Below are 26,809 nucleotides of genomic sequence, written 5' to 3'. Positions count from 1 at the left end.
GCTATTCTTCACAGAGCAGCAAGATACAAATGCAAATCTGATCAGACCTTTCTCCCACTTAGAAGCCTCACCACATTTCAAAATGAACTTCCATCGTGTGTGTAAGCCCATATAAATTATTCAGAAAGTGGCACTGAGATCTACACAGTGAATGGAGACTGCAACATAATTTTAAAAAAGCAAGAACAGAAATCTAAAAACTATATGTGTGTAGGTGTGTGTTTTTATGTGAGTTATGTGACATAAAAACTCAAAAGAAAAGCAGCCTAAAATCCTTAAGGTTATAAATTGAATAAAGTACAGTGAGTACATGAAATAATTGGAATTGTAAGTATTACTTCTGGAGAAGATATGAACAATCCCAGTCAAAAATTATTATTTTACATATGAAAAACTAAATATCAAATAGTTTACGACACTTATTGGTTTACATCAGAATTAGGGTTAGAATGAGGATTTCTTAACATCTTAATATAGTTATAATCATCCCACTTTATACAAGTTATATGTAACTAAGTAACATAGAATATTCAGTGAAAAGATTTGCAAACCAATAATCTTAGTGACAAACATTTTATGAGTAAAATAATTTTATATAATCATATATTTTATGTTGGGTGTGTTTAGCATCTTTAGATTAGATGTTCATTAGAGATATTTATGTGTGTGTATGTGTGTGTCTTTTTGTGTGTGCATGCACACAGTCATGTATGTAAATACTGTGAGATATCTCAGCAACCAGCTTTGAATACTTTGGGATATGAGACATTTATTTAATAATGTTTACTAAATTTTGCAGTAGCATGATCAACCATTCTGAGATTAAAGCAGAAAAATAGGGTAACTATTATTTCACAGAGATATACCATAGACCTTGGTTGTTTTAAATCTTTGTGACTGAAAATATAATTATATTAGTGCCTTTAGCTCTATTAAACCTGACCTTATTGTTTATAGAGCATAATTGTAATGTATAAATGACAAATAATTTTTAATGTTATATATTCCTTTTGTACTCAGAACAGAAAAGCATTTCTGAGCCATAGATTTACTGAGAATAACAAGATATTCTGTTGTTAAAGGAAGCAGAGTTGGTGTCTGGTCATGTTTATTATAACCTACCACTGTATTATTTAGAACATAAGTGTCACCATAGAAGATATTTTGTTAGAAAGATGTGTTGTCATTCAGAAGTCACCCATATGTAATGTCTAGTAAAGTATGAATATGCTTGGACTTTTCTTTCTGATAAAACTTTAAAAATAAATTTGAATTATCAGTTGGCTAGGAATGGCTATTTTCAAAACAAAGAATTCTAGAATTGTCTGTGTTAGTCAGGAATGAGCAGGTTAGGCTCAAGATAAATCCTCGGATACAGCTTGACAGCTTACCACAATAAATGTTAGAAAGTGCTCTAAGAGCAAAAGAAGAGAGTAACTTACATCCTGAGGAAGTTGGGAAAGATCTGCAGAAGGAGTGACATTTGAACTGTCTTAAAGATGATGATTGATTCCTCCAAGAGTGAAGATTATTCCTAGCAGAGAAAAACACTTGCAAAAGCATGGAAGAATGCAAAGGCATCACGGGTGTGTGTTGGGCAGGAAGAAGTTGACCATATATGTAGGGTAGGCCACGAGGAAACCAATTAGAAAGCAATTTAACATGTCAAAGCAAGAGAAGAAGACAACGTCCAACATTCCAGCACTGTTAAAAAAGGAGGAGCCACATTTAAAAATCGGACTTATTTGTGACATTGAAAGTGGGAAATGATAGAAAATATAGAGCAGATGATGCTTCCAAAGGTTTAGTGTAGGAGATGGAAAAGTGTTGATTCATTAGCTAGAAGGTGGAAGTACCTTAAGGTCAGTTTTGGGGAAGAAAATAATGACAATATATGTTAAACATTGTTATAAGTTTAAAGTACAGTGAAAACAACAGTGGCTAAGAGTCTGTACAAAGGGAAAAACTTACTGAGGAAAACAGTTTTATGAGACTTACTTGAAATGCAAACTTGTAACAAGAAAAAAAAAAGCCTTTTGTCTGATACTCTGATATTGAGATTGTATGATTGTATGTATTCACTATACTTCTTTTTAAAGTGGAAAATTTCTCTAAAATGCTAAGATGTCCTTTAACTACTTACTATCCTCTACCCAATTCTGTCTATTGTAATTTTTTACCAAACAGCCCATCAATACTCATGATAACTCAGAGGCAAGCAGAAAAAAATATTTATTATACTAAATATGTTTCCTTTACTATGATTGGGGAAAATATATTTTTAAAATATAAATAAAATGCTTAACCTAAGAAGGTTAAATGACTACTATACATTATCTAATATATTTACTTATTTCCAAGTGCCAATCTTTTCCCCTGCTTCAAAACCATATGCTCTCAACTGCAATACACACGTATATACATACACATGTACAATATGTATAAACTCATTTAATGATTGCTTTTCTACTATTCTTAGAGACTGAGTAGGTGGTTCAGGTGAATGATGAAATTATGTTACTTTTCTGCTTCAGGTTAGATTTGGCTCTTGGTTCAGAGACAGTCTGGGAAAATAGTTGTCACTACTTAATGAGAAATCAGGTGCATTTTGTCTCCATCGATGTTCATTTCTGTACCTTGTTTTGTTCTCCATATATATAGAAAATGTGAAATAAAAAAAGGCTTTGTCCTGAATGCATTCATATGTTAATCTCACTATAATTGCCGGAGGTGGATTGAGTTCCAAATGGGTTCAAGAAAGAATGTGGAACACTGAATTTAAATTGCTAAGGAATTATTTGGTGTGTGGCATTCTATGTCAGTAAGATATATAAATATTCTTGATCTAAGGCTTAGTGCAAAATTTCAAGCCCACTCAACAGAAGTGCTACCATTACCAAGAGACATTTCCATTCGAAAAGATTTTGTTTTCCACTGTCACTAACGGAAAACAAAAATAAATATTTTTTCCCATTTATCATGCTATTATAAATACACTTCCCTAAAAATACACAACCAAATAAAAGATAACATAGTAAAATGCTGTAAATTCCATTAGTCTTCAACATGTAAAGATGTACCCTTTATTTAATCATTTATATGGTTCTCTTATAATGGATCCAACTGCTCAAAAACCATGGCCAGTAGTAAACTTCCAAAAATATCTGGATTGTTTATATGCTGTGCTGGAACTCTACCTGAGAATTAGCCTAATTATCAAAATGAGACAGTTACTATAACTAAAATTGCAAAGCTATGGCATTGGCAGACGATCTTGTTCAAGAGATGAGAAGGGAATTCCCAGAAATGATGTTTAAAGGCAGTGAATGGTGAAAAAGTAGTTTCCTATTTGTAGTCCATTGAGTTAAATCAACAAACTAATATTATAAGCATAAATCAAAGGCATAACAAATAAAGATATAGACTTAAAACACTTTACACTTTGCTTCACTAAACTGACAAAGATTGAAAATAAACCTATCATCTGTTGGCACTGGTGCAAGAAAATTGACATTCATATGTAATACTCTGGGGAGTATACATTGGTAAAAATAATTGAGCAATTTTGCAATACTTAATCAGGAAAGGTGTTCAAATCCTTTCAACCTAGTAAATGTACACAAGTTTATATTTTAGGTTGTTTACTAAGGCATTAATTATAATTTGGAAAAAATGATAATATAATTTCCTAGTATAGGAAAAAGATTGGCCAAATAAATTAGTAGACATATCACAACAAAATATTTCAGTCTTCAAAAAATATGTTTCAAGGAATATTTAATGATATGAGAAAAATATTCACAGTATAATGCTAAATTAAAAAGCATGACACAAAACAAGGTATTAATTCTTAATAATATATTTGTGTGTTGGGATGTGTGTGTTTGTATATGTATTTATTAGTGGTGCAACCTTAAATGAATGACAGGAAATAATCTACTACATTAATAGTGCTTTATTTCCAGATCATAGTAATATTATGAATTTTATTTTCTTATTTATACTTTTCTATAATTTCAAAATTCCTAATAATAAACATGTATAATTTTTATATTCTGAAGAAAATAAATAGTAACTTAAATAACAAAATTCTGATGGAGTAGAATTATGTGCCCAAAATATCTAAATAGTTCTTTCAGTACTCTTATTTTTTGTCTCTGTGCCAGTGTACTAATACTCATTAGTAAAGTATCACCCAAATATATTTCACATGATCTAGTGGCTAATAGTGTATTTTCTAGGGTAATATAACATCTATTTTTATCCTCTCTCAAAAGCTCTTCCATTTACATCCATGATGAATTTAGGATATCCATATTAACACAAAGTGCTCTCTCTTTTCCACTATATCTCATTCTCCTTCATCTGAATGAGATACACCCATTCATTTTCACAGGATCTCCATCATATCCATTTTTCAAGACATTTTTGAAATCTTTACTTGATCCTTTGGGTCAAGTTTTTAGGCTCCAGTAGTTTATTGTAATCACTATGTGCATGGCTCAAAAACACTGGGAGTTATTTCTTCTTCTGGATGTTTATTTCTGAAAATGAGTAAATGAGTGGGCACCTTATTGGTTTTGTTCTCTCTGTGGAATCATACATGTTTTTTAGAGTATCTAATTTTGTAATCTTGTTGAACATTTTTTTACCTGTATCTGAAAATATAGTTTTAAATTCTCTTCAACAGATTGGTGAATCTAATTCCAAACAAAATTTATACATTTGCTTTATTTATTTATTCATTTATCCATTTGCTTTATTTATTTATTCATTTATCTGTACAAAACAGAATTTTACTGAGAACGTATTGTATGTCTGCCATGCAATGTCTGCCATCTATTAGGAGTACAAATAAAAGACAGTCTGTGGTCTAATAAACAGCTCATGCTACCTCTAGAGACTGACAAGAAAACAATGGTAATAAGTCTATGCCAGAGTTGGGCCCTAGGTTCTATAGATGTCAGAGAAGAAGCTGAAGACAGGTGTCGTATTAATTTTCTAGAGCTGCCATAACAAATACCACAAACTGGATGGCTTAAACAACAGAAATTCATTATCTCACAGTTCTGGAGCCTGGAAGCCCCAAATCAAAAGGAGCGAACCACTGTTGGCTCCTTTTGAGGGCTGTGAGAAAATGATGTGTGGTTCTGGGACTCTTTCCTTGGCTGGTAGATAGCCATCTTCTCCTTCTGCCTATTCCCATCATCTTCCTTCTGTGGACCTCTGTCTTTTCACAAGGCCACCTTTTTAGAAGGACATCAATCACATTGGAGCATACTCCAGTATGACTTCATCTTGACTAATTATATCTGCAACAACCCCTTTCCAAATAAGGTCACACTCTGAGGTACTGACGGTTAGGACTCAACAAATGAATGTTGGGAGGAACACCATTCAACCTATAACAGGGATTGGAGGGAAATTTTTCTATGAAGTTAACCCTTGAGTTTAGTTGAAAATGATAAGGAAAGTAATTCAGGAAAGATGAACATGCAGACAGTTCAGGAGAAGAAATAGGAAAATATAAATGTGCAAAGGCATGGGACATAAGGTGCCTGTATGGGTGTGGTCCCAGAGGAGACTGATGTCGTGCCAGAGGCTTGTATGTCCAGCTCAGCAGTATGTGATTATAGTGAAGGTAGCAGAGAGCCAGTGAAGAATTGTATACATATTCAGAGTGGAATTTTAGAAACAACTATGCTGGTAGCACTGTGGTTTCTTTTGATTAAATTCTGTCCACGAGCAGGACCCCATTATCTGAGCATGCTTTTTTCATTCTATTCTCTTATTTCATTCAAATCTTGTTGCCTTTCATCATCTTCTAAATAATTTAATTCAGTAACAATTACATTTCATTTCAGGAAGAAATGAATAAATTTCATTTATGGCACTTATTACAACATGAATCAGGATAAGTATTTAAATATTCAGGATATTGTAAATTGTTTTTTGAAATTGTACTTTGATCCCATATCATAGACTAACAGTAAAAAAAAAATTCAAAATGGTAACAAAATCATTCCGTTTTTAAATGAGCTTCTGATTCTTCCATTTCAAGCATTCTTGAACCTTCCATTTAACAATTGTTAAATCTGTGAATGCATTCACACATGCCTTTAACTTCCTTGCAGAAGGATTCTTAAATTAATTCTTTTATTTTAACTCTTCTTTCACCCTGCGGGTGACATTAAGCAGGCTTGTATGTTTCATGAATCTCTTAAAAATCTTTCTAATTATAAAGTAACTGCCTAAATTTATACTCAAAGCAACTTAGTTTATTAAAAGATTATCACAACAAAACCCTGGTTATTTAGTTGAGTCTCAAAATTGTAGCATTTGTTCTAAGTATCCTGAAGGCACAAGTACAGCCATTGTCAGCATTAATTAAAATACTAATAAACTTAGAAGATATCAGAAGTTATCTATAGTTATGATTGAAGAATAAGTATAAAACAGCATGAAATATCATTTTAAAATGCTTTCTCTACATTGTTTATATCAGACAGAAAACATGGGTCTTTTATCATGGGCTGTGAAGGGCACCAAATTAACATTGTGTCTCATCACAAAAGGCAAGGAATCTCTGGGATGAGACAACTACATAGAAAATGATTTCCTACTAGTGCTTACTAAAGCTCCTACTCAAATCTCTGGAAGAAAGTGTGGAGTAAAATGCCTCATATAAAGTGGAAATTTAAACAAAATAAATTTTGACCATCAGTATACTCGAAGTTTTATTAAATAAAGTATTTGATTAAAACACATTTAAATGTACTATACACACCTCTGGCTTCTCAATAGACCATGCCGAATCATTGATCTTTGTCTTGATAACTGACTCATCATTAAGAACATAAATCTTGTACTACAGTATGAAAATTTCTCAGGAGATCTTAAGGTGTAAGAACATCATCTGAGTAATATATTCAAGGATCAAGTAATATATTCAAGGATTAGACTGAGGGTCCTTCCAAACTTGAGAGTCTTGTCAATAAAATAGCCTCTATCTGACTACTTCTGCTCCACTCTTTTATTCTGTGTGTTTTTATTCTTTTATTCTGGGTCAAGCCTTCAGATATTATTCCAGAAACTAATTACTTTAGGTTATTACCTTATGAAAGTTAGATCTTTGACAGTAGCCTAATGCTTAGAAATGTGTTTCTTCATGCTGCTCTTGGGTCAGGTTTACAACTTGCCTGGAAGCCAAACTCTTCAAGAAACATAGGTGGAATAGTTTATTACTGAATTAGAACTTGTCTCTGAACTTTGGCTAATTTTAACCTGATGTTGTAATTTTCTTTCTACTGTCCGTACATGTATATTTGCATATTTAAATAAGTTAGTAGACAAAAATTTCAAGAGAGAATATGTGGAAAGAGAAAAACAAAAGTATTATAGTGTAGTTTTTCACCCAGGTGATATGATGAGGACAGATTTTGAGTGAGTTTCTATATGCCACTACTTAGTACAAACTTTCTCTCAAGGAATTGCTTCTAGCTTGATCCTATAATCCATAAGTTGATGTTCTTTAGTGTTACAATGATTATAAAGATGGTGAAGAGTAGAAGACACACCAGGAAAGCAGCCTTATTTATAAGTATGGAACAGAAGATTTTAAAAAGAAGACAAATTTAAGCTTCAATAGGTGCTCCAAACTCAAATTCTGCAGATTTTGTTTAACAATGCATACTATGACTAGAAGACAATGACCTAAATAAATTAAAGAGTGAAACAGAATATTCCATCAACCAAAAAGTTCCAATTCACAGGTTTCTGTAACATCAGCTACTGTGATGTTTTAAGGTTTACAAATTATAATTACAAACAAATAAAAATCATTCAACATTATTTTTAAAAATATAAGTTTTACCATAGATTGGTAGGGTTGACATAGATGAAGAAAATGGATGAAAGATACTCAGTTTTGGGAGTGGTGTAAGCTAGAGCATAGAATAGGGAAAGTGTCTTCATGGAAGTAGAAGGTAGAAAAACTGAAAAGTTCATGCCTGTAATCCCAGCACTTTGGGAGGCCGAGGTGGGCAGATCACAAAGTCAGGAGATCGAGACCATCTTGGCCAACATGGTGAAACCCCTTCTCTACTAAAATACAAAAATTAGCCAGGCATGGTGGCATGTGCCTGTAGTCCCAGCTACTCAGGAGGCTGAGGCAGGGGAATCGCTTGAACCCGGGAGGCAGAGGTTGCAGTGAGCTGAGATCACACCACTGCACTCCAGCCTGGTGACAGAACAAGACTATGTCTCAAAAATAAATAAGTAAATAAATAAATAATAAATAATAACTGAAAAGTTAGATTAAAGAGAACTTGAATGTCAAGCTAAAGAATCTTGTAGAGCACCCTTTCATAAAATGGGTAATTCAGAATACTCATGAGGAAAGATCGGTTAATGGGTAAAAAAATACAGTTAAGAGCGAAGGAGCAAGTTCTAGTGTTCAGTAGCACAGCAGGGAAACTCTTATTTAGCAATAATGTATTGTATATTTTGAAATATTTAGAAGATTTAGAATGTTACTAACACAAAGAAATGATAAATGTTTGAGGTTATACATATCCCAATTACTCTGATTTGATTGTCACACATTGTACACTTGTATTAGAATATTGCCTGTACCCCATAAATATGTACAACTGTATGTATAATTAAATTTTTAATCTAGAAAACATTGGTTTGAACAAAGATAAGTGAAGTTTTTTAATTTATCACAAGATCTCTGCCTTAGTTCATTTGTGCTGCTATAACGAAATATTGAGTAATTTATAAGCAGTGGAAATTTATTTCTCACAGTTCTGGAGGCTAGGAGTCCAAGATCAAGGTGCCAGCAAGTTCAGAGTCTGTTGAGGGCCCAGTCTCCCCTTCCAAGGTGATGTCTTATTGCTGCATCCACTGGATGGAATTGTTGCTGTGTCTTCACATAGCAAAGGAACAGAAGAACAGAGCCTAAACTGGTTTCCTTTAGCCCTTTTGTAAGGCATTAATCCATTCATGAGGGAGGGGTCTTCATGACTTAGTCATTTCTCAGAAGGCCCCACCTCTTGATATCACCACATGGGGATTAAGTTTTAACATGAATTTTGAAGGGGACACAGTCAAACCATAGCAATTTCCATGAGTCCTTAATATGCTAATACATATGGGATTATGATCTCCTCTCAGCTTATGTCTAAGAGGAAGATGTAACCCAGGAGCATGGTCTGGGAAATACTGTTGTTGAAAATGTTGACTCAGTGAAGCTTTTAAACTGGGGAATGGATGTGCATTTTAAGAGATTAATTAATATCTTAAATGTATGTGTCAATACGTAAAAGGGATAAAACTCTAATATTTGCTTTTATAGCAATTATAATATGCAATTATGGATTTATTTAAATAACTTTTTATTTGATGTTCCTCTCTCTTACTATCCAATAAATTCAATAGAGCAGGCACCATAGCTTTTCAACTCATTTGTGTTATTCAACATATAAACCAGTACCTAACATATAGCAGACAATTAATAAGTATTTATTACGTGTCTAGAAATAGTGTACTTTCGTACAGTATTTTCATTGGCATTACTACTAGAAGATGGCAAGGGTCTGAATTAGATTGACTGAATGGTAACGAAAGGAAAAGAAAGACATAAAATATTTAATATAGAAGGAAAAAAGGAAAGAAGGAAAAGCAAAAGAGGACTGCAAAGTACAGAATTAAGATAATTAAAGTATAACTAATCAAAACAACAAATTATGAAGGAAAGCACAATATCTAGTAAGGAGGAGTAGGAGCTTAGTAAATATATCCAAGTTCTGCTTTTGACAAGTGGAGTTTTATTTAAATTTTGCATCTCATTAAGCCGTTAGAGGCAAAATCAGGGATGATGGTCTATAGTAAGAATCATTCATAGAAAGAAGCTCTTTGAAGTCAGGAGATGAAAATTCCTGTGAAGACCATGTAGAGAAAGAACAGAAGCACGGCTGTTCTTAAAGGAACTAATTTGCCTTAAGTAGAACTTAAAATATGTAATAAGCTCCTTCTTGATAACAGGCACTCTGCTTTTCTTCTTCATTTCATGTTTATTTGCTGATATGATACATCAGCATTAAAGACCATAAGGAGATTTGTCCCAAGATCAGTTCGTTGATCTTGGTGAAGAAAAACTGGTTTCCCTGTATTGATAGCAAATCAAACCATGTACAAGGATTACAGACTTTCCGATATTGTAATAAGATGAAAACGAACCCAAGAAATCTGGGTAGTTTTCAAATGTGATCATTTCAAGAGTCAAAATATCAAATAAGCCTCAGATGCCCCTTTTGGAGTACCAGAATCACCGTGTAGATTCTCTTGTTAAAGGGGTTTCAGCGATGTACTTGAGGGTAGGTAATGATTTTAAAGATGTTCTTGAAGTAAGACATGGAGCGAGGCTGGCAGATTTCCATATCCCTGTGGCACACTTAACAAGGAAAAAGGTTTCTCAATGAATAAATCAGATACATTTGTCATTTGAAAAATGCAAGACTGTGCCAACTAATAAGGACAGCCAGGATATTTGTCACAAGAAATCTTGGAAAGACTGAACTATCCTTTGTCTCTTTCTCTTTCCAGGTATGGAATATTAGGCAAGGATAACATAAATGAGCATTGGTCTAAAATTCTAGAGAATGCATAAGTATTGAAAGTTGAATGTTCTTAATACATAATTGTCGTTGTTTCTATCTGCTTTGTCATTGTTTCTATCTGCTACAGGCATAATTCTCAAGTGGTTGAAATTATCTTTGGTTTAAATTGTCAGTAGGGAAGGATTTGAAGAAGGTAGCAACATGAGTCTCTCTGTTATTCACCTAGGTTAGACCATCGCTAGCAAGCACTGCTGTTCAAATGCATTTGACTCTGTTGGAGAGTATTGAAAAGGAAGTTACTGACTGCACACTGCAGTTGTAGAAAAAGAAAAATCCCCACTAGATATTCAATTTAAATTGAAAACAATATAATTTAAGAGAGAAGGGAATCCATGCAGCATTGTGGAGAAACCAGAAAAGGATGTCCTTATCTTTGATTTTAAGAAACGTACTAGAAGGGCCTTAACAGAAAGAGATGAATACCTGTTTTCTTCTTGCCTTTTTTAATCCCTTTGAAAAACTGCGAATCTAAGAATTCCTCTTTTGGCTGTGTGCAGACATGTGATAACACAGGAAACTGGATTGTTACTGACTCAAGTCCAAATACTGGGTACAAAGCAGTGTGTTCTCTAATGTATACTGGACAGTGGCCATGTTTCAGAAAAATGTGGATATGTACTTCCATATATTATATGTGTAACATATTTGTGATTTCTTGTGTATTATGCTCAACTCAGTTTCTGAAACACTTTCTCCATTCCACCGTATTGTATGCTCATCTTTTTGACATTAAAAGATCACTGGATAAGCAAATTGTTTCCATTCCTGCTGCTTCCTTATTCTGTTTTGTACCTATAAAGTATCCTTTACATAAATCATTGTCGTGTGTCTGTGTGTGTGTATGTGTGTGTGTGTGTGTGTGTTAGAACTACTTCTGGTAAATTCATGTCTGTAAATTCTTATATGCTGATATATAAATATTGCTATCAAGGTAATGCAGAGTTGGCTAACAGGAAAATCAATGGCTTTAGGGCAAAGATAATGAGATCCAAGCCTAGGTCTACTAATTATTCTGTGTATGACCCTATGCACATCATAGACTCACTAAACCTAAATTAGTTTATCATTGAAATGTGGAAAATAACATATGATCTATTTCTCATGAAAAAAACAAGGTGATAGATTGTAAATTGGTTTGAATTTTTGCAAGTGTTGTACAAATAAAAGTAATTAGTCATATTTTACACCCATATTCATCTGCTTATACAGTTAATATTTTAACATATCTACTTTAAATCATAGACTTGGCAAGTTACCAGAAATACATATTTTTGAACAGTCTAGGCATGCTCTCTATCCTCATAACACTTTCAATCTAGTAAAGAAGATTGATATTGAGTAATTAAAATATGATCAAAGTGAATTACAGCATATGGTAATATAGTCCCAAGAATCATAACCTCCCTTGATGAACAGAAAGAAGCCATTCTCCCTTTTTCATTTAAATTTTTTAAAGCAAAGGAAATGTACCTTTGTGCCTTATGCAGAGGCAGCCATAGATCTGAAGGCTCTAGTATAGGAGAGGTCATATAATATTAAAAATACAAAGAAAGCCATAAGTGCAAAGAGCACAGAAAGCAATGAGAAGAGTGGTACCTGGCCAGGTTGTGCAGCGGGGCTGGGTGTGAATCTGGAAGACAAGAGTCAGACAATGAGACCATATCGTACTTGGTAGGTCATAGGAAAAATTTTTGACTTTGCTTTGAGAACAGAGAGGAGTCATTGAAGTATTTTCAGCAAAAGAGTGACATAATCATATTTGTGTTTTCAATAGGTCATCTAGCTACACTGTGGAGTGAGAACAATAGAAAGAGAAACACAGGAATAAATGCAAGAGATGATAATGGTTTGCACTAGGTCAATAGGCAGTTGAGGTGAAGAAAAACAGGCTGGTTCATCTCCTTTAATGTTTAGGAGATGGTGATTGTTAAATGTGGAAAGTGAGAGAATTGAAGGAATCAAAATTGATGCCAAGGTTTCTGTCTTGAGAAACTAGGTCAGTGGTACTGCTGTTTGCTGAGATTGGTAACACGGGAGGAGAAGGTTTGGGTAGAACAGTAATTGCTAACACTAAGTAAATGCTTACAACTTGAAGATACAATTTTAAGTGTTTTGTATGTATTCTAGTATTTTACAGATGAGGAAACTGATAGAGGTAAAATAATGTGCCCTGGGTCACATAGCCAGGCAGTTTGCTCCAGCGTCCAAGCTCCTGACAATGATAATGTACTATGGACCACTCAAGAGCATCATGCCAATTATGTGCATGTGACATACAACTTCTGAGAAATGCGCATCTTTGCAAATTGTGAGATGCCCATAAAACATAAAGTAGAAATGACGAGGGAAGTAAATCTGCTTTAGACATTTAAAAAAATGTACGGTCATCCACTTACCATTTAACTTATGATAAATGAAGTGAGAGTAGGGAAAGTTGAACGATATTGTAAAGAAAAAAAAGGGTACAATTAGAAGGGTAACAGTCTAGGGGACAAATTCTAACACTGTAACTCTCAGTGTCTAGGTAGAGAAAGTGACACCTCAAAAAATTGAAAGGGAAGAACCAAAGTGGAAGGATAAGTATCAGAAGAGTTGATGTCAGGGAAGCCAAAGGAAGAGAGTTTTTAAAAGGACAATATGGTTCTGTGCCCAGAACTACTTGCTAATATGTCAACAAAGGAAGGATTAAAAGGATAAAAGGAACTAAAATCAAACTTCCTTTAAACATTGAAATTAACCTCCTGCTTTCCTAATGTATCTATTCTTACAACAAAGACTCCACTAACATTGAAATAAATCTCTCACTTTCCTAATGTATCTATTCTTATAATGAAGACTCCACTAAACTCAAAGGAATACATATATATACACACACATAGATATATATTCTCTATCCTTACAAAATTTATATATTTATATATATATGCAAAAGTATATATATGTTTATATATATATGCAAAAGTATATATATATTTTGCAAGGATAGAGAAAATATGAAAGGAGACATCAGCAGATAAGAAACTTCAGAAATTTTTAGAATACAAGAAAGATGTATATATATTTATATAAATGCAATGTATATCTACATTGCATATATATGTGTGTACATATATACATATATGTAAATATATATATATAGTACAAGTTGCAAAGCACATTATTAGCAACATTATAACAAAGTACCCACAAAGGGATATGAAAATAGATTATATACCACAGACCTTCTTAGAATCTTGGAAATATTGGGTACCACGCAAGAAATTGGAAAGACTTAGTATTGAAAATAGGAAAACTGACTGAAAGTCTCTATATACATAGTAACATGGCTATACCCCAGGCAGAAGACCAGAATATTTTTCTCCAGAATTATTTTTCCGGAATATCTTTTGGCTTGCTGCCAGATTACCCTGCACTAAAACCTATCAAGCCTGCAAAACTTCCAGTTAGCTTTTGAGGGTTTCATTCTTCAGTATAGGAAGACAGTCAGGGATCACCAGATATTTGTGGACAACCTTTACCATGGGGAGCAAGGGAAAAAAGACAGAAAGTCTGTAGTTAATATCTTCTGAGAAAATGAAAATGATATGGCACCTTGAGACACAAATAGGATACTATGAAAAAAGATCATTCGGGAAACAACATACAACTCTTGTAAGTAAAAATATGCTATTAGATAAAGGGTAAGTCAAGACATGGATTTAGGAGATAAAGTTGTGAAAATCTCACAGAAGATAGACTAAAAAGACAAAAACATGGAAATTTCAAAAGAAAAAAATACTTGAATTGTAGGATAAGTCCAAGAGATAGGTCCTTCATCCAGTTAATAGAAATCACAGAAAAATGATTTTTTTAAAAAAATGAAGAACTTATCAATTAAATAATAACAAAAATTTAACAGAATGCAGGATAAATGCTTCCAGAGTGAAAGGACTCATCATGTACCTAGTATGATAGACTAAAAAAACACATCAAAGCATATTGTCATGAATTTTCAAGAGTGAGGAAAAATAAAATTCTAAAATTTTCTGGTGGAGAAGAATGTGGGTGTGAAATAGGATTTTGAATAAGAATGGAACTGAGTTTCCCTGGAAACTAGAAAATATGATAAATAAAAACTTTTTTATTTATAAAGAAAAGGTATTTCTGACATGCAAATCCTCAAAAAATATACCTACCATAAATCCTTTTTCAGCAAGTGAACAGACATTACGTTCCACAAATGAAGGAATAAATCTAGAAAGAAAATGACATGGGGTCAAGAAAATAGGAAATATAACACAGGAAAGAAATGAAAAATTCACAGGATGATAGTGAAGAGAAATTCTAGGATGATAGCTGGAAAAGCAACCACTCCAGACCAAATCAAAAACATATGTTATTCCTAAAAGGTTACTCCAGAGTGGAGGTTAAGAGGAGTCATGGAATAGCACTACAATCAAGCTGTTTAGAAATTCAGGGGGAAAAACCCCTACAAAGTTGAAAGTTATTATGTGTGGGGAGCATAAATCAGGAATAGAAGAAATTGTGACTGAAAGTCCGTAAACTGGATACCAGATTCATCAGTGAAAGAATGGGAATGTACAAGAGATTGGTAAATGAAAGGTGTGAGGACAAGTAGAAAGATATTAATACTTTCTACTTAATACTTTCTAATTAATAGAGCATAAGACCATCAAATGAACAGGGATTTTACAAGATGAGAGAAGAGTCATAGTTTTTAGAGTGCAAGGGGGACAGCAATCCCAACTTCCAACCAGAAATTGGCTAATGAGCATGTGATGTGAGAAAATAAGTATGCTCTACTTTTAAAGGCTATAAGGTATCTAATTACCTTATGGGAGAACCAAGTTTTAGCTGGGTCTATGAGGATGGGAGTGAGGAGCATTCAATGAAGAGAGACTGAGCCTCAATAAAGATGTTTATCATGGTATAGACACAACTGAAGAATTCCCATGGAGCAGAGGGGAGAAAAGAAGCTGGGCCAGGGAAGTAGTTCAGCCTGTTGTGGGATGAGCAAAGAAATAAAAAAGATGACTAGAAGAGTTTGAGTTAATGAATTGGAAAGTGCCCTAAGTGAATAAAATTTCAAAAGTTTTGGTAGACAGTGGACACTGGCCAAATGGTTTAGGTTCAGGCCTGAATATTCTGTTTTTCCTCTTGGTTCATAATTTAAAATGTGCAATGACAGCAACACAGACATCAAGAAATAGCCACGGTGAGTGAGAGACGTTGGGCAACAAGAAGCCTGAACAATTGATTTATTATTCCTCTGTGGATACAGAAGCAAATGGGTGTGTGCCTTGGGTCAGCTCTATTGCATCACTGCGGGGTGGGTTAATATGACTACTAGATACTCAAATTAAAAACCTGGAAATCTTTCAAGACCTTCCCCTCTCTCCCACAGCCTCTCTTTCCACCTCTCATTTAATCTATCATCAACTTTTAGATGTGGCTTCTTAAATATCTTCCCAATCCATCACTTCTTTTTATCCTCGCTGCCACTACCATAGTGTATGCTATCACCACTTCCCTTTACAACCGCAATAATCACAACAAACATTTACTAAGTGCTTATTATATATAATATGTTAGATACTTATGAGGGTGCATTTACTGGGTGCCTGCTATGTGCTAGATGCCAGGTGACATGAAAGGCATCAATCCTAAATCAATAATTTCAAGTAAGGTTATGTAAAACAATAGTTACAAAATCTTGCAATTCTGGTTCCCAGAAATGAAAAGAACAGGAGTTGGAGAGAGAAAAAGTAATGGAGAAGAAAGGTCATCTTTTTAAAGGTTTTTATTCAGCCTTCTACAGATTACCATGTGCAAACAATCATCTATAAGTATTTATTCATGAACCTGTCCCTAGAATATCCTTTTATTAATTTCAGAAGTTGAACAGTGAGAAAGGATCACTTTAGGCTGAACATCTAACACCTCTTAAAGCATGTTCTACTTGATTGCCTCCAAATATTTTTTTTTCTAACTTTTATTTATGTTCATGGGGCACATGTGCAGCATTGATTACACGGGTAAATTGTATGTTGCAGAATTTTGATATACAGATTATTTCATCACCCAGATAATGAGCGTAGTACCAAACAGGTAGTTTTTTGAATCATCACCCTCCTTCCGCCCTCCACCCTCAAGTAGGCCTCAGTGTCTATTGTTTCCTTCTTAGTGGCCATGTTTGCACAGTGTTTAGCTCCCACTTATAAATGAGAACATGCAGTATTTGGTTTTCTTTTCCTGCATTAATTTGCTAGATAATGATTGTCTCCAAATTTGACTTAACATGAGCAATTTTAAAAACAAAATGCTACATTGTTTTTATAAATGTTACTAATTTCTGTGTAAGCAGTAAATTTGTGTTACTAAGTAAAAATACATTAGCAAGTTAAATGCAAGTTTCAAATTCATGTTTATTAAGTTTTAATTCTGTAGTTGGCAAACTGTACTGTGTACTGTAAATTTAAGTATAAGTGAAACAAGATCTCCTCAGAGAACTTGCCTGATACATGGGGAAATAACACAAACAATTAGGAAAACAATATGATTAGTGGTGTGGGAACTCAGAGGAAGATGCTACTCATCTTTCCTGGGAAGACATTCACAGAGATAGTGACCTTTTCATTAAAATAAGTTTTTCAAGCACTTATCAGTAGCTGATGGTGATTAGGAGGAGAGTCCCAAATATATTCGTTATTCATTCATGCTTTCATTTGTTTATTCTACAATTGTTGTTAAATACATACTATAAATCAAGTACCAAGATAAATACAAGAATGAACAAAATAATCACTGCCCTGAAGAGGCCTTACTGTTTAGGAGGAAAAAACACATGAAAAACAGTAGATTGAATAAAATGTTGACGGTGCCATGATAAAAGTCTTTGCAAAATTTCATGGCATTTGGTCAGTTTAACCTAGAGGAATAGGAGAAAGATGTGCCAGGAGTGTCACAGGAATTTCTACCATAATTACAAGTTGTTTTATCCCATATTACAAGGTTCATAAAGATAGATCCCCATTTGGAAGTGAATAACCAATCCAATTATAATCTGTAGTTTCAACAGAATAAAAACTCCATGAAAACAAGGTCTTTGTTCAATGCATCACTGTCTCCACTAGAGCAGTGCCTAAAACAGCTGTTATTCAGTAAATATCTATTCACTGATGAAATTTGTGGGCTAAAAAGAGTACAATCATAAACTTTGGGATTGAAACATGAATATTTTTACAGAAATGGGAGAAATGTTTTTTCCCACAAATTCTGGAAGTTTCTGTTCTACACTGTAATTTGTGTAAAAATAGAAAACATATTATAGCTCCATGTTTCAAGTGAGGAGGTAAGCATGATAGTAGCATTGAACTGAGACAGGATTGTATCCTAATTCGATTCTGCCATTCCAAAGCGATGGGAAATCTCTTACACTTTTTGAGCACATTTTCGAATTTGCTAGATGGGAATAAAACCTATTTCACATACCTCACAGGGCTGTTTAAGGATTTAATGATACAATGCATGTGTGTGTCCTACTTTAAAGTATTCTAGACTATATACCAAAATTAAATTTCTAAGCTTTAATTATTACAAGAATGCCTTCCAAGGGCACTGGATAAGCTGTTTTGTTTTGTTTTGTTTCTGTGTTTTTCTAGTGCAGTGCCTGGAGATGACCACCAAACGGAAAATCATCGGCCGTCTGGTGCCATGCCGATGTTTCCGAGGTGAAGAAGAAATCATCTCAGTTTTAGATTACTCCCACTGCAGTCTTCAGCAGGTGCCAAAGGAGGTCTTTAACTTCGAACGAACATTAGAGGAGCTTTATCTAGATGCCAATCAAATTGAAGAACTACCCAAGGTAACTTTTGACAACCTAAAATATACAATGTAAATGAGTATTTCATAACTTTCAAAGACTTTATTATAATGATAATGTGAACTATGGGCTCCTATCTAGGTAACTGGCAAGTCATTGAAATTGATATAACTTCCCCCAATATTCTCATCACCTTTGAATATTGCTCCATTTATGATTTCACAGGCCTCTGTTAATAACAAATTGAGCTCTATGGAAACCACCATTTGATGGATTATGCCTGGTTATCTTCATTTAAAATGACCTCTATAAAAATATAGAGTAGAGGGTTTAGATCAATAGTTTATGTTTAGAAAGAAAGGAAAAATATGACACTACTCCAGAACTGAAAATTTGTATGTTGTACATTAAGGTAACATTATATTACAACCTTGAATTGTATGCTCTAAGTCTAAGAAATGCTTTTACACACATTAATACTATTATGAAAAACAAGTTTTTGTACCTGTATGTAAAATATTTGATTATTACAAGTGGCACTGTATGTATGTGGCATATAACTAGTAAAAAGTTTACTAGGAATTTGAAACTGTCGAACTTTGTGCACATGCACACACACAGACACACACGTGCACGCCTGCACACACACTGCAATTATGGCATTGTGCCATGCAAAGAAAACCAGGTCTCCTGTGACCTTATTCCTTATTGCAAAAAAGACTGGATGATAAGAGATTAGCTAAAGCAGACCAAGACCACACAGCAGAGAAGTTCAAAATCTAAATCAAGGGATCCTAACAGTCACCTAAGTAAGTAACCCAGATTAAGTAGTTAGCATGGCATTTACCTGTGAAGGATTTATACTGCTGAGAAGGGAAAAAAATGTCATACACTCAATTTGTGTTGCTTATGCTAAAAAGTAAAAAAGTATATTAAATATCCAGTAATCAGAAAAAGAATCTTCCACAATAAAAACTTGAAATTAATTATCAGAATCTGATATTTCAATATGCTGATCAAAATAAATTATGAATAATTATTTTTATTTAGAGTTATAAATTATCACTTGCCGGCCTTTTGGCTAAGATCAAATGTAGAATTATAAATTATGCTGTTTACATAACACTTCAAAGTTAAGAACTTTTTAACATGGACTTCAAAAACAATATACTTCATTTTTGACAATCTGTATTGTGTCGTCTGGGATATTTCCTTAGATGACACTATACACAGGTATAGTGTGTTTTTTAGAGGTAGGTCAGGCCTATAAAAAATATTATTGACCACATGGATTCACACTAGGATTGCACATCAACTAAAGCCTGGACTGAAATGGACTGTCTGTTGTACCAGATGAGCAACTACTTAAGGGCAAAAATGGCACCGTATTCATCTCTGTTTCCCAGTACATGGGCAGGCATGATGAATTTCGCATAATAGATACCGAGTCTCTGTTGTCCCTGACTGATAGAACAATGCAGAGAACTTCATATGCCACAGGACTTGATTAGCAAAAGTATATAAGGTTGAATAAGTCATAAATGTGGTAACCCATTCTAATTTAGGAAAATAGGCATGGGAGGTGGCGGGTTTCTAGGTCAGGCCAATCTAGGATTGCCAGAAAAAAATAGAGGACACCCAGTTATATTTTACTTTTAAATTCAGAAACAGACAACATTTTTGTAAAATTATGTCCCAAATTTTGTATGGGATACATTAACACTAAAATTTTTTTTTATTTACATGTTGTTCAAATTTAACTTATCATCCTGTACTTTTATTTGCTAAATCTAGCAACCCTAGGCCAATCTGGTCATTTTAAATCTTTTTCCATTTCTATGCAACAAATTTTGTAAGATAGGTAGTAAAAACATGGTTAATTTATCAAGCAAGTATTTATTTAATATCCACTCTACTACACAGTACTTGAAGCTTTAGGGAGGTTGCAAGAGAAATAAATCTCGATCTCTGCCCTTCCGGATCTGACAACCTAATTATAGAGAAAAACTGAAGCATTAGAGGCAAGTGCTCAGTGATGTATAATCGGAGCCAAAGAGCCAAGTACCATTGTAGAGCGCATGTATAGAGAAGAGCTCCATTTTTGGAGAAGTAAGGGAAGAACTTGACCAAAAAGCACAGATGGAAAATTTAAGATACATCAAGAGTTGAAGGGAGCAGAGTTGTGAAGAGTCTGGAACTGCAGGGGCATGGATGTGGATGTGGGCAATATGTAGGCAGACTGGGGGAGGACTCAGGTTATGAAAGTTCTTGAAAGTCACATAGTATTGTTTGGCTTAACACATTGATAAGATAATTCCATTGAAAAGTCTTATACATCAAGGAACTCACTAGGATCCTAAGTAGGCTTGGAAGAGAAATTTTAAGATATTTTGTCTGTTTGGTTAGTTAAAATAATTGACTAACAATAATTAAAAATAATATGAGTACACCAAAGACTTAATATATTTTACCAGTGTATTATAGTTAAGGAGAATTTATTATCCTTTATCATTGACCTGCCTTATATATTTCAAAGAAGTTTTACATAATCTTTTAAGGTTTCTGTGAGTTTCAAGGTTGAATTTTTTTACTTTCATGAAACAGTCATATAAGCTAGTTTCCCTTAAAGTACCTGATATATTGAAATATGATCTAATGATCTGATATTGACGTATGATCCAAACAGTACATAGATGTATTTGTGCATTATTGGAAAAAAAAACAGGAAATACAAAAATGAAAGGAATAATGTATCAGAGTTCATTATATGTGTTTCAAGTAACAGAAAACCCAATACAAACTGACTTTACAAAGAAATAGGTTTGATTGGCTCTCGTAAGTGGAAGTTCCATCTCAGGACAGTAATCAGAATTGATGTGTTTCTATTCACCTTGGCAGGAACAAATTTATTCTGAAGCTGACTTTTCTCATGGTAGCAGAATGGCTGCAGGAGTTCTAGAGTTCACCTCCACAGCATCCAAAAACAGAAATATCTGACTCCTTAAAACTCTTTCTGAGAAGGACAAAAAATGTCTCCCCTAAAATTCTTCAACTAATTTATCTGCAGATCTCATTGGCGTTAATTGTGTCACATGTTTACTGCTGATGTAATTCCTTTGCTATCTGAGTACAGAATAAGCTACTATAAGAAAAGTGGGATTACTGTAATTGGGCTAAATAATAACGGGTCACCTCTGTAGAGTTGTGGCTGCTAGTAGCAGTACAAGGGGAAGGGGTGGAAAGGGTAAAACAGCTGTTGCAGAGATAACTATAATGTGCACTATAAAGAAACTGCTATAAAATAATTATTTCAGGAGGAAAAATGGCTCAAAATCAAAAACTATGTACAAAGTTTTTAATGGCCTATAGGCAGAGCGTTGAGCTCTTTAAGGATTTAAATCTTTAAAGTTAGATTAAATAAAAATTATTTTTGTCTGCCATTTTATTTTATGGTTTTCTTTGAGTTGTTATTCAGATTTGTTGAGTAATAAGATAGCCATTTTTATTCTTGATATTACATCAAGTAAGAATTATCTTTTATATATGTATTCTTTGCATTCTGATATTGTACACAGAGAATATTATAACTGGTCATGAATCTCTACTATAAGATGTTATATAATACAACGGGCAGAGAACAAAAAGTCAAGGTAAAATGCATTAGGGAAGATATATCAAGAGTGTGTCAGAAAAGATACAATAATAGATATGAAAGAACAGGAAGTATTTTGATTAGGAATAGTTCAATCTGTGTGTCTTAATTTTCTGTAGTCAAAGGTAAAAATACAAAATGACATGCCTTTCACACAGTGATAGAAATCCACGCAGCTTATAATTTAGCACTGTTTTGCTTGTTATTTTGAATTAGGAACTTAAAATTATAGACAGAGTAATAGACCATAACAGGTGCATATTACATATGAAGTAGTGTGGGATGGCAAATTTGAAAAAAAGCAATAAAGAGAAAAACTGCCAAAAAAACTTCTTGAAACTGAATAACTTTAAAAAAGAGATTATAATTAATTTTGGAAAAGCCAACATATGACTAAAATTGAAAGACCTGGAGAGTGAATTTGGTAGATGAAATTAATTTAACCACATGTAAAAGAAATGAGACTAAATTTTAAGCACCATACTTTCAACATTTTCTCAGCTTAAAAGTTTACAACCCACTCCAAAAATATTTTAGAGATCAAGAATCAGAGCTTTTGACCCAGACAAATCTGGAATTATATCCTAGCATTGGTATTTGGTTAGAAAAGTATTTTTCCTGGAAACCTGTTTCTTCATTAGTAAAACTGGGGAAGTAACACTGTCTCCTGTGGGTGGGTAGATGGATGGATGGATAGATAGATAGATAGATAGATAGATAGATAGATAGATAGATAGATAGATAGAGAGATAGATAGATAGATAGATAAACTGGGCAAGATGATATCATTGGAATACCTGGAATAGGAAAAATATTAAATAACTGGTATTTATTATTCTATCACAGCTGAAATAAGATTTCCATGTTAATTTACCCTGAATCAAACAAAAGTAAGATTATGTAACATCTCAGGATAGTTCTAGGTATTGACTATTTGACAAAAAATACTGTGGCATGACATTCTCTTTATCTGAAATCTTCAAAGACGTCTTCTAGGAAAACATTCCCTGGTCCATAAAACGTGATAGGGTTCTGACCCTACACAATTACATCGACACACTTGTGATAATACCGCTACTTCCCCAGAGAATTTTCTTGACTCACACAATAACAATATTACATTATTTTTATTAGAAGCAACCCTGGAGATTATTTAATTTAGTCCTCAATTTTTACTGATAAGTAAATCCAAAGGGAAAAGTTAATTGACTTTCTTTAGGCCACATGGCATGTTAGAGTCCTATCCAAAATTATTACCAAAAACTACGTATTAGGAAAGGAGAGGTTATGCTTCAGTAAAAACAAATCAGAATCTCAGTGGATAACTGAACAGAAATTTTGCTTTTTGTCCATTAGTGCTGGCAGGGACCACTGCTCTTCACGAGCCCATCCTAACAAGTAGTTCAACTTTCCACCCAATGCAGAATCATATGCTTATTATTTCTCTTGCAATGGTCACCCAAGATCTTTGTGAACATTTTTAGCAATGGAAAAAATCACTAATTTAAAGGACAGACCATTATATTACTGGAAAGTTCCAATTTTTAGAAAACTCTGTAATATGCTAATGATGTTTCCCTATTTCCATCCATCTATCTATCCATTCAACACTTGGCTAGGAGCTCAGGGTGATACAGATTATTAAGGTATGCCTTCACTGAACAAGAAACTATGCATCCATCGTCACTGTCTTGATCCTTCAAATATTTTTTAAAACTCATGTACTTTGTTTAAGGGTTCTCTTTTCTAAGACAAGTTTCCAACTTCTCTTGACTATTTTTCAGACATGCTATCTAGACTCCTAACCATCATAGTTACTTTCTTCTGCACAGATTGCAGTTGTTAGCTTGGTTTTAGATATTGCATTATCAAATAAAAATATTTATCCAAGTGAAAGTACCCCAAAAAGCAATAAACAAAATGTAATCAAACTCAGGAGAGGAGTCATAGTTGGAGGCAGATATTTAAGAGTCATCCTTTCTTTTTTTTTTTCTTTTATTATTATTATACTTTAAGTTTTAGGGTACATGTGCACAATGTGCAGGTTAGTTACATGTGTATACATGTGCCATGCTAGTGTGCTGCACCCATTAACTCGTCATTTAGCATTAGGTATATCTCCTAAAGCTATCCCTTGCCCCTGCCCCCACCTCACAACAGTCCCCAGAGTGTGATGTTCCCCTTCCTGTGTCCATGTGTTCTCATTGTTCAATTCCCACCTATGAGTGAGAATATGCGATGTTTGGTTTTTTGTTCTTGCAATAGTTTACTGAGAATGATGATTTCCAATTTCATCCATGTCCCTACAAAGGACATGATCTCATCATTTTTTATGGCTGCATAGTATTCCATGGTGTATATGTGCCACATTTTCTTAATTCAGTCTATCATTGTTGGACATTTGGGTTGGTTCCAAGTCTTTGCTATTGTGAATAGTGCCGCAATAAACATACGTGTGCATGTGTCTTTATAGCAGCATGATTTATAGTCCTTTGGGTGTATACCCAGTAATGGGATGGCTGGGTCAAATGGTATTTCTAGTTCTAGATCCCTGAGGAATCACCACACTGACTTCCACAATGGTTGAACTAGTTTACAGTCCCACCAAGAGTGTAAAAGTGTTCCTATTTCTCCACATCCTCTCCAGCACCTGTTGTTTCCTGACTTTTTAATGATTGCCATTCTAACTGGTGTGAGATGATATCTCATTGTGGTTTTGATTTGCATTTCTCTGATGGCCAGCGATGGTGAGCATTTTTTCATGTGTTTTTTGGCTGCATAAATGTCTTCTTTTGAGAAGTGTCTGTTCATGTCCTTCGCCCACTTTTTGATGGGGTTGTTTGTTTTCAAAAAGTGAGTTAAAATCAACAGACAAAAAAAAAAAAGTCCTTAGAAAGGAAAAAGACAATTACAGAGAAAAAAATATTAAACTTTAAAAAGTGAAATGATAGTATAAACTCACTGCTGGAACTTGCCCAGAAATTATTTGTGTTTCCCCCAGCAGTCATGACAACTTTGCATACAGAGGCAAAATTGGGAAATTTCATTATGCTCATGAAGCCAAAAAATCTCTCCATGGGTGAAAGGAATGCAATATCCCAACTGATTTTGATCTATGTTTCTATAACTTATAAGACCTATTTTCTCTAATGAACAGAAGACAAAGAGAACAATTTACTGTGTAGCACTTTCAAAGCTAATTCTAGATATTTTCAATCCTCTAAGACATTTGAGATTTAAAGTCTTACTCATTTCACTTACAGAGATCACAAATTACTGTTTTGTGTCTGAAGGGTGAAGTTCTTGCTTCCTATCAGAGTACCATAAAACACTCAGAGTGGATACAACATTAACGAGATGTAGAAAAGTTATACAGATATTTTAAAGTAATTAGCAGGAAAACCAAGCTATGTATTCTTAAAACTTACTCATTTCCTGGAGGCACATTGATGGTGTCTTCATTTGATGCTGCTTTTACCTCAGCATGACGCAGATCAGTTGATCCCAGGCTTCTGGATTGAAAAATCCAGCAAACTGTGGGAACTGACATTGTCTTTCTTTTGCTAAGTAAACATTTTTAAAACACTCATATATGACTTTTATTATTTAATTGTAAATGCTTTCACACCCAAATGTAGAAAACAATCATAAGCACAAAACAAATGGCATCCTTCTACAAGAAAAAATAGGCAGTAAACTTACACTTTTTTTCTTAAAAGTTTTGTCAAGATGTAATTTACATTCCATCAAATTCATTTTTACAAATTCAGTTGTTATTTTCACAGAATCGCACAGCCATCATCACTGTCTAATTCTAGAACATTTTCATCACCCTTTGAGAAACCGCCCATATCTATTAGCAGTCACTCCATGTTCCCTGCTTCTCCTCGCCCCTGGCAACTTATTTCTCCATCAATTTGTCAATTTCAGAAATTTCATATAAACGGAATTACATAGCATGGGTCCTTTTGTGACTGTCTTTTCACTGAGCATCATGTTTTCAGAGTTCATCCATGCCGTAGCATGTGTCAGTACTTCATTCCTTTTTATTGACAATAATGTTCCTTTGTATGAATATACCATATGTCATTTTTTAAAAAAATAGAATATGACACTTTTATAAATACAGAAAATTTGTTATAAAATGTTATTTTTCTATAACACATATGTGTAACTATTTTCTTAATACAAATCCATCAGTTTGGAGCTTTATAGTCTTTAGTATATATAAAATTGAACTCCAATACCCAACTTCCTCCAGTATTTAGGGTTTTGTTTTTTATTTTTATTTATTTATTTTTTAAGAGAAAAGGGTCTCACTCTGTCGCACAGTCTGGCATGCAGTGGCACAGTCATAGCTTACTGCACCCTCGAACTCCTGGGCTCAAGTGATCATCCCTCCTCAGCCTCCTGAGTATCTTGGACTACAGGTGTGTGCCACCATGCCCAGATAATTTTTTATAGAGAAGTGGTATTATGTTCTTTGTTATGTACATTGCCCAAGCTGGTCTCAAACTCCTAGCCTCAAGTGATCCTTCTGCGTCGACCTCCCAAAGTGCTGGATTTACAGACGTGAGCCACCGTGCCTGGCCAATCCAGTATTTTGTTTTAATTAGGCACTGATTGAGATTCAATTTCATAAAAGTACGCAGT

At 34.0% G+C, this 26,809-nt stretch overlaps 1 protein-coding gene across 2 annotated transcripts in view; it reads left to right on the top strand.

Moving 5' to 3' along the window:
- LRRC7 (leucine rich repeat containing 7) overlaps positions 1 to 26,809 on the top strand; it is a 572,997-nt gene that overhangs the window by 168,324 nt on the left and 377,864 nt on the right. For both annotated transcript variants that reach the window (XM_054482958.2, XM_054482976.2), the window contains exon 3: positions 18,344 to 18,546. In XM_054482958.2, coding sequence (XP_054338933.1) covers positions 18,344 to 18,546 — 203 coding nt within the window. The remainder of the gene's footprint in view (positions 1 to 18,343; positions 18,547 to 26,809) is intronic.

This window comes from Pongo pygmaeus, chromosome 1 (genome assembly GCF_028885625.2).
Source record: "Pongo pygmaeus isolate AG05252 chromosome 1, NHGRI_mPonPyg2-v2.0_pri, whole genome shotgun sequence".
Classification (NCBI taxonomy): Eukaryota; Metazoa; Chordata; class Mammalia; order Primates; family Hominidae; genus Pongo; species Pongo pygmaeus.
This window is presented reverse-complemented; position numbering and strand designations above follow the sequence as displayed.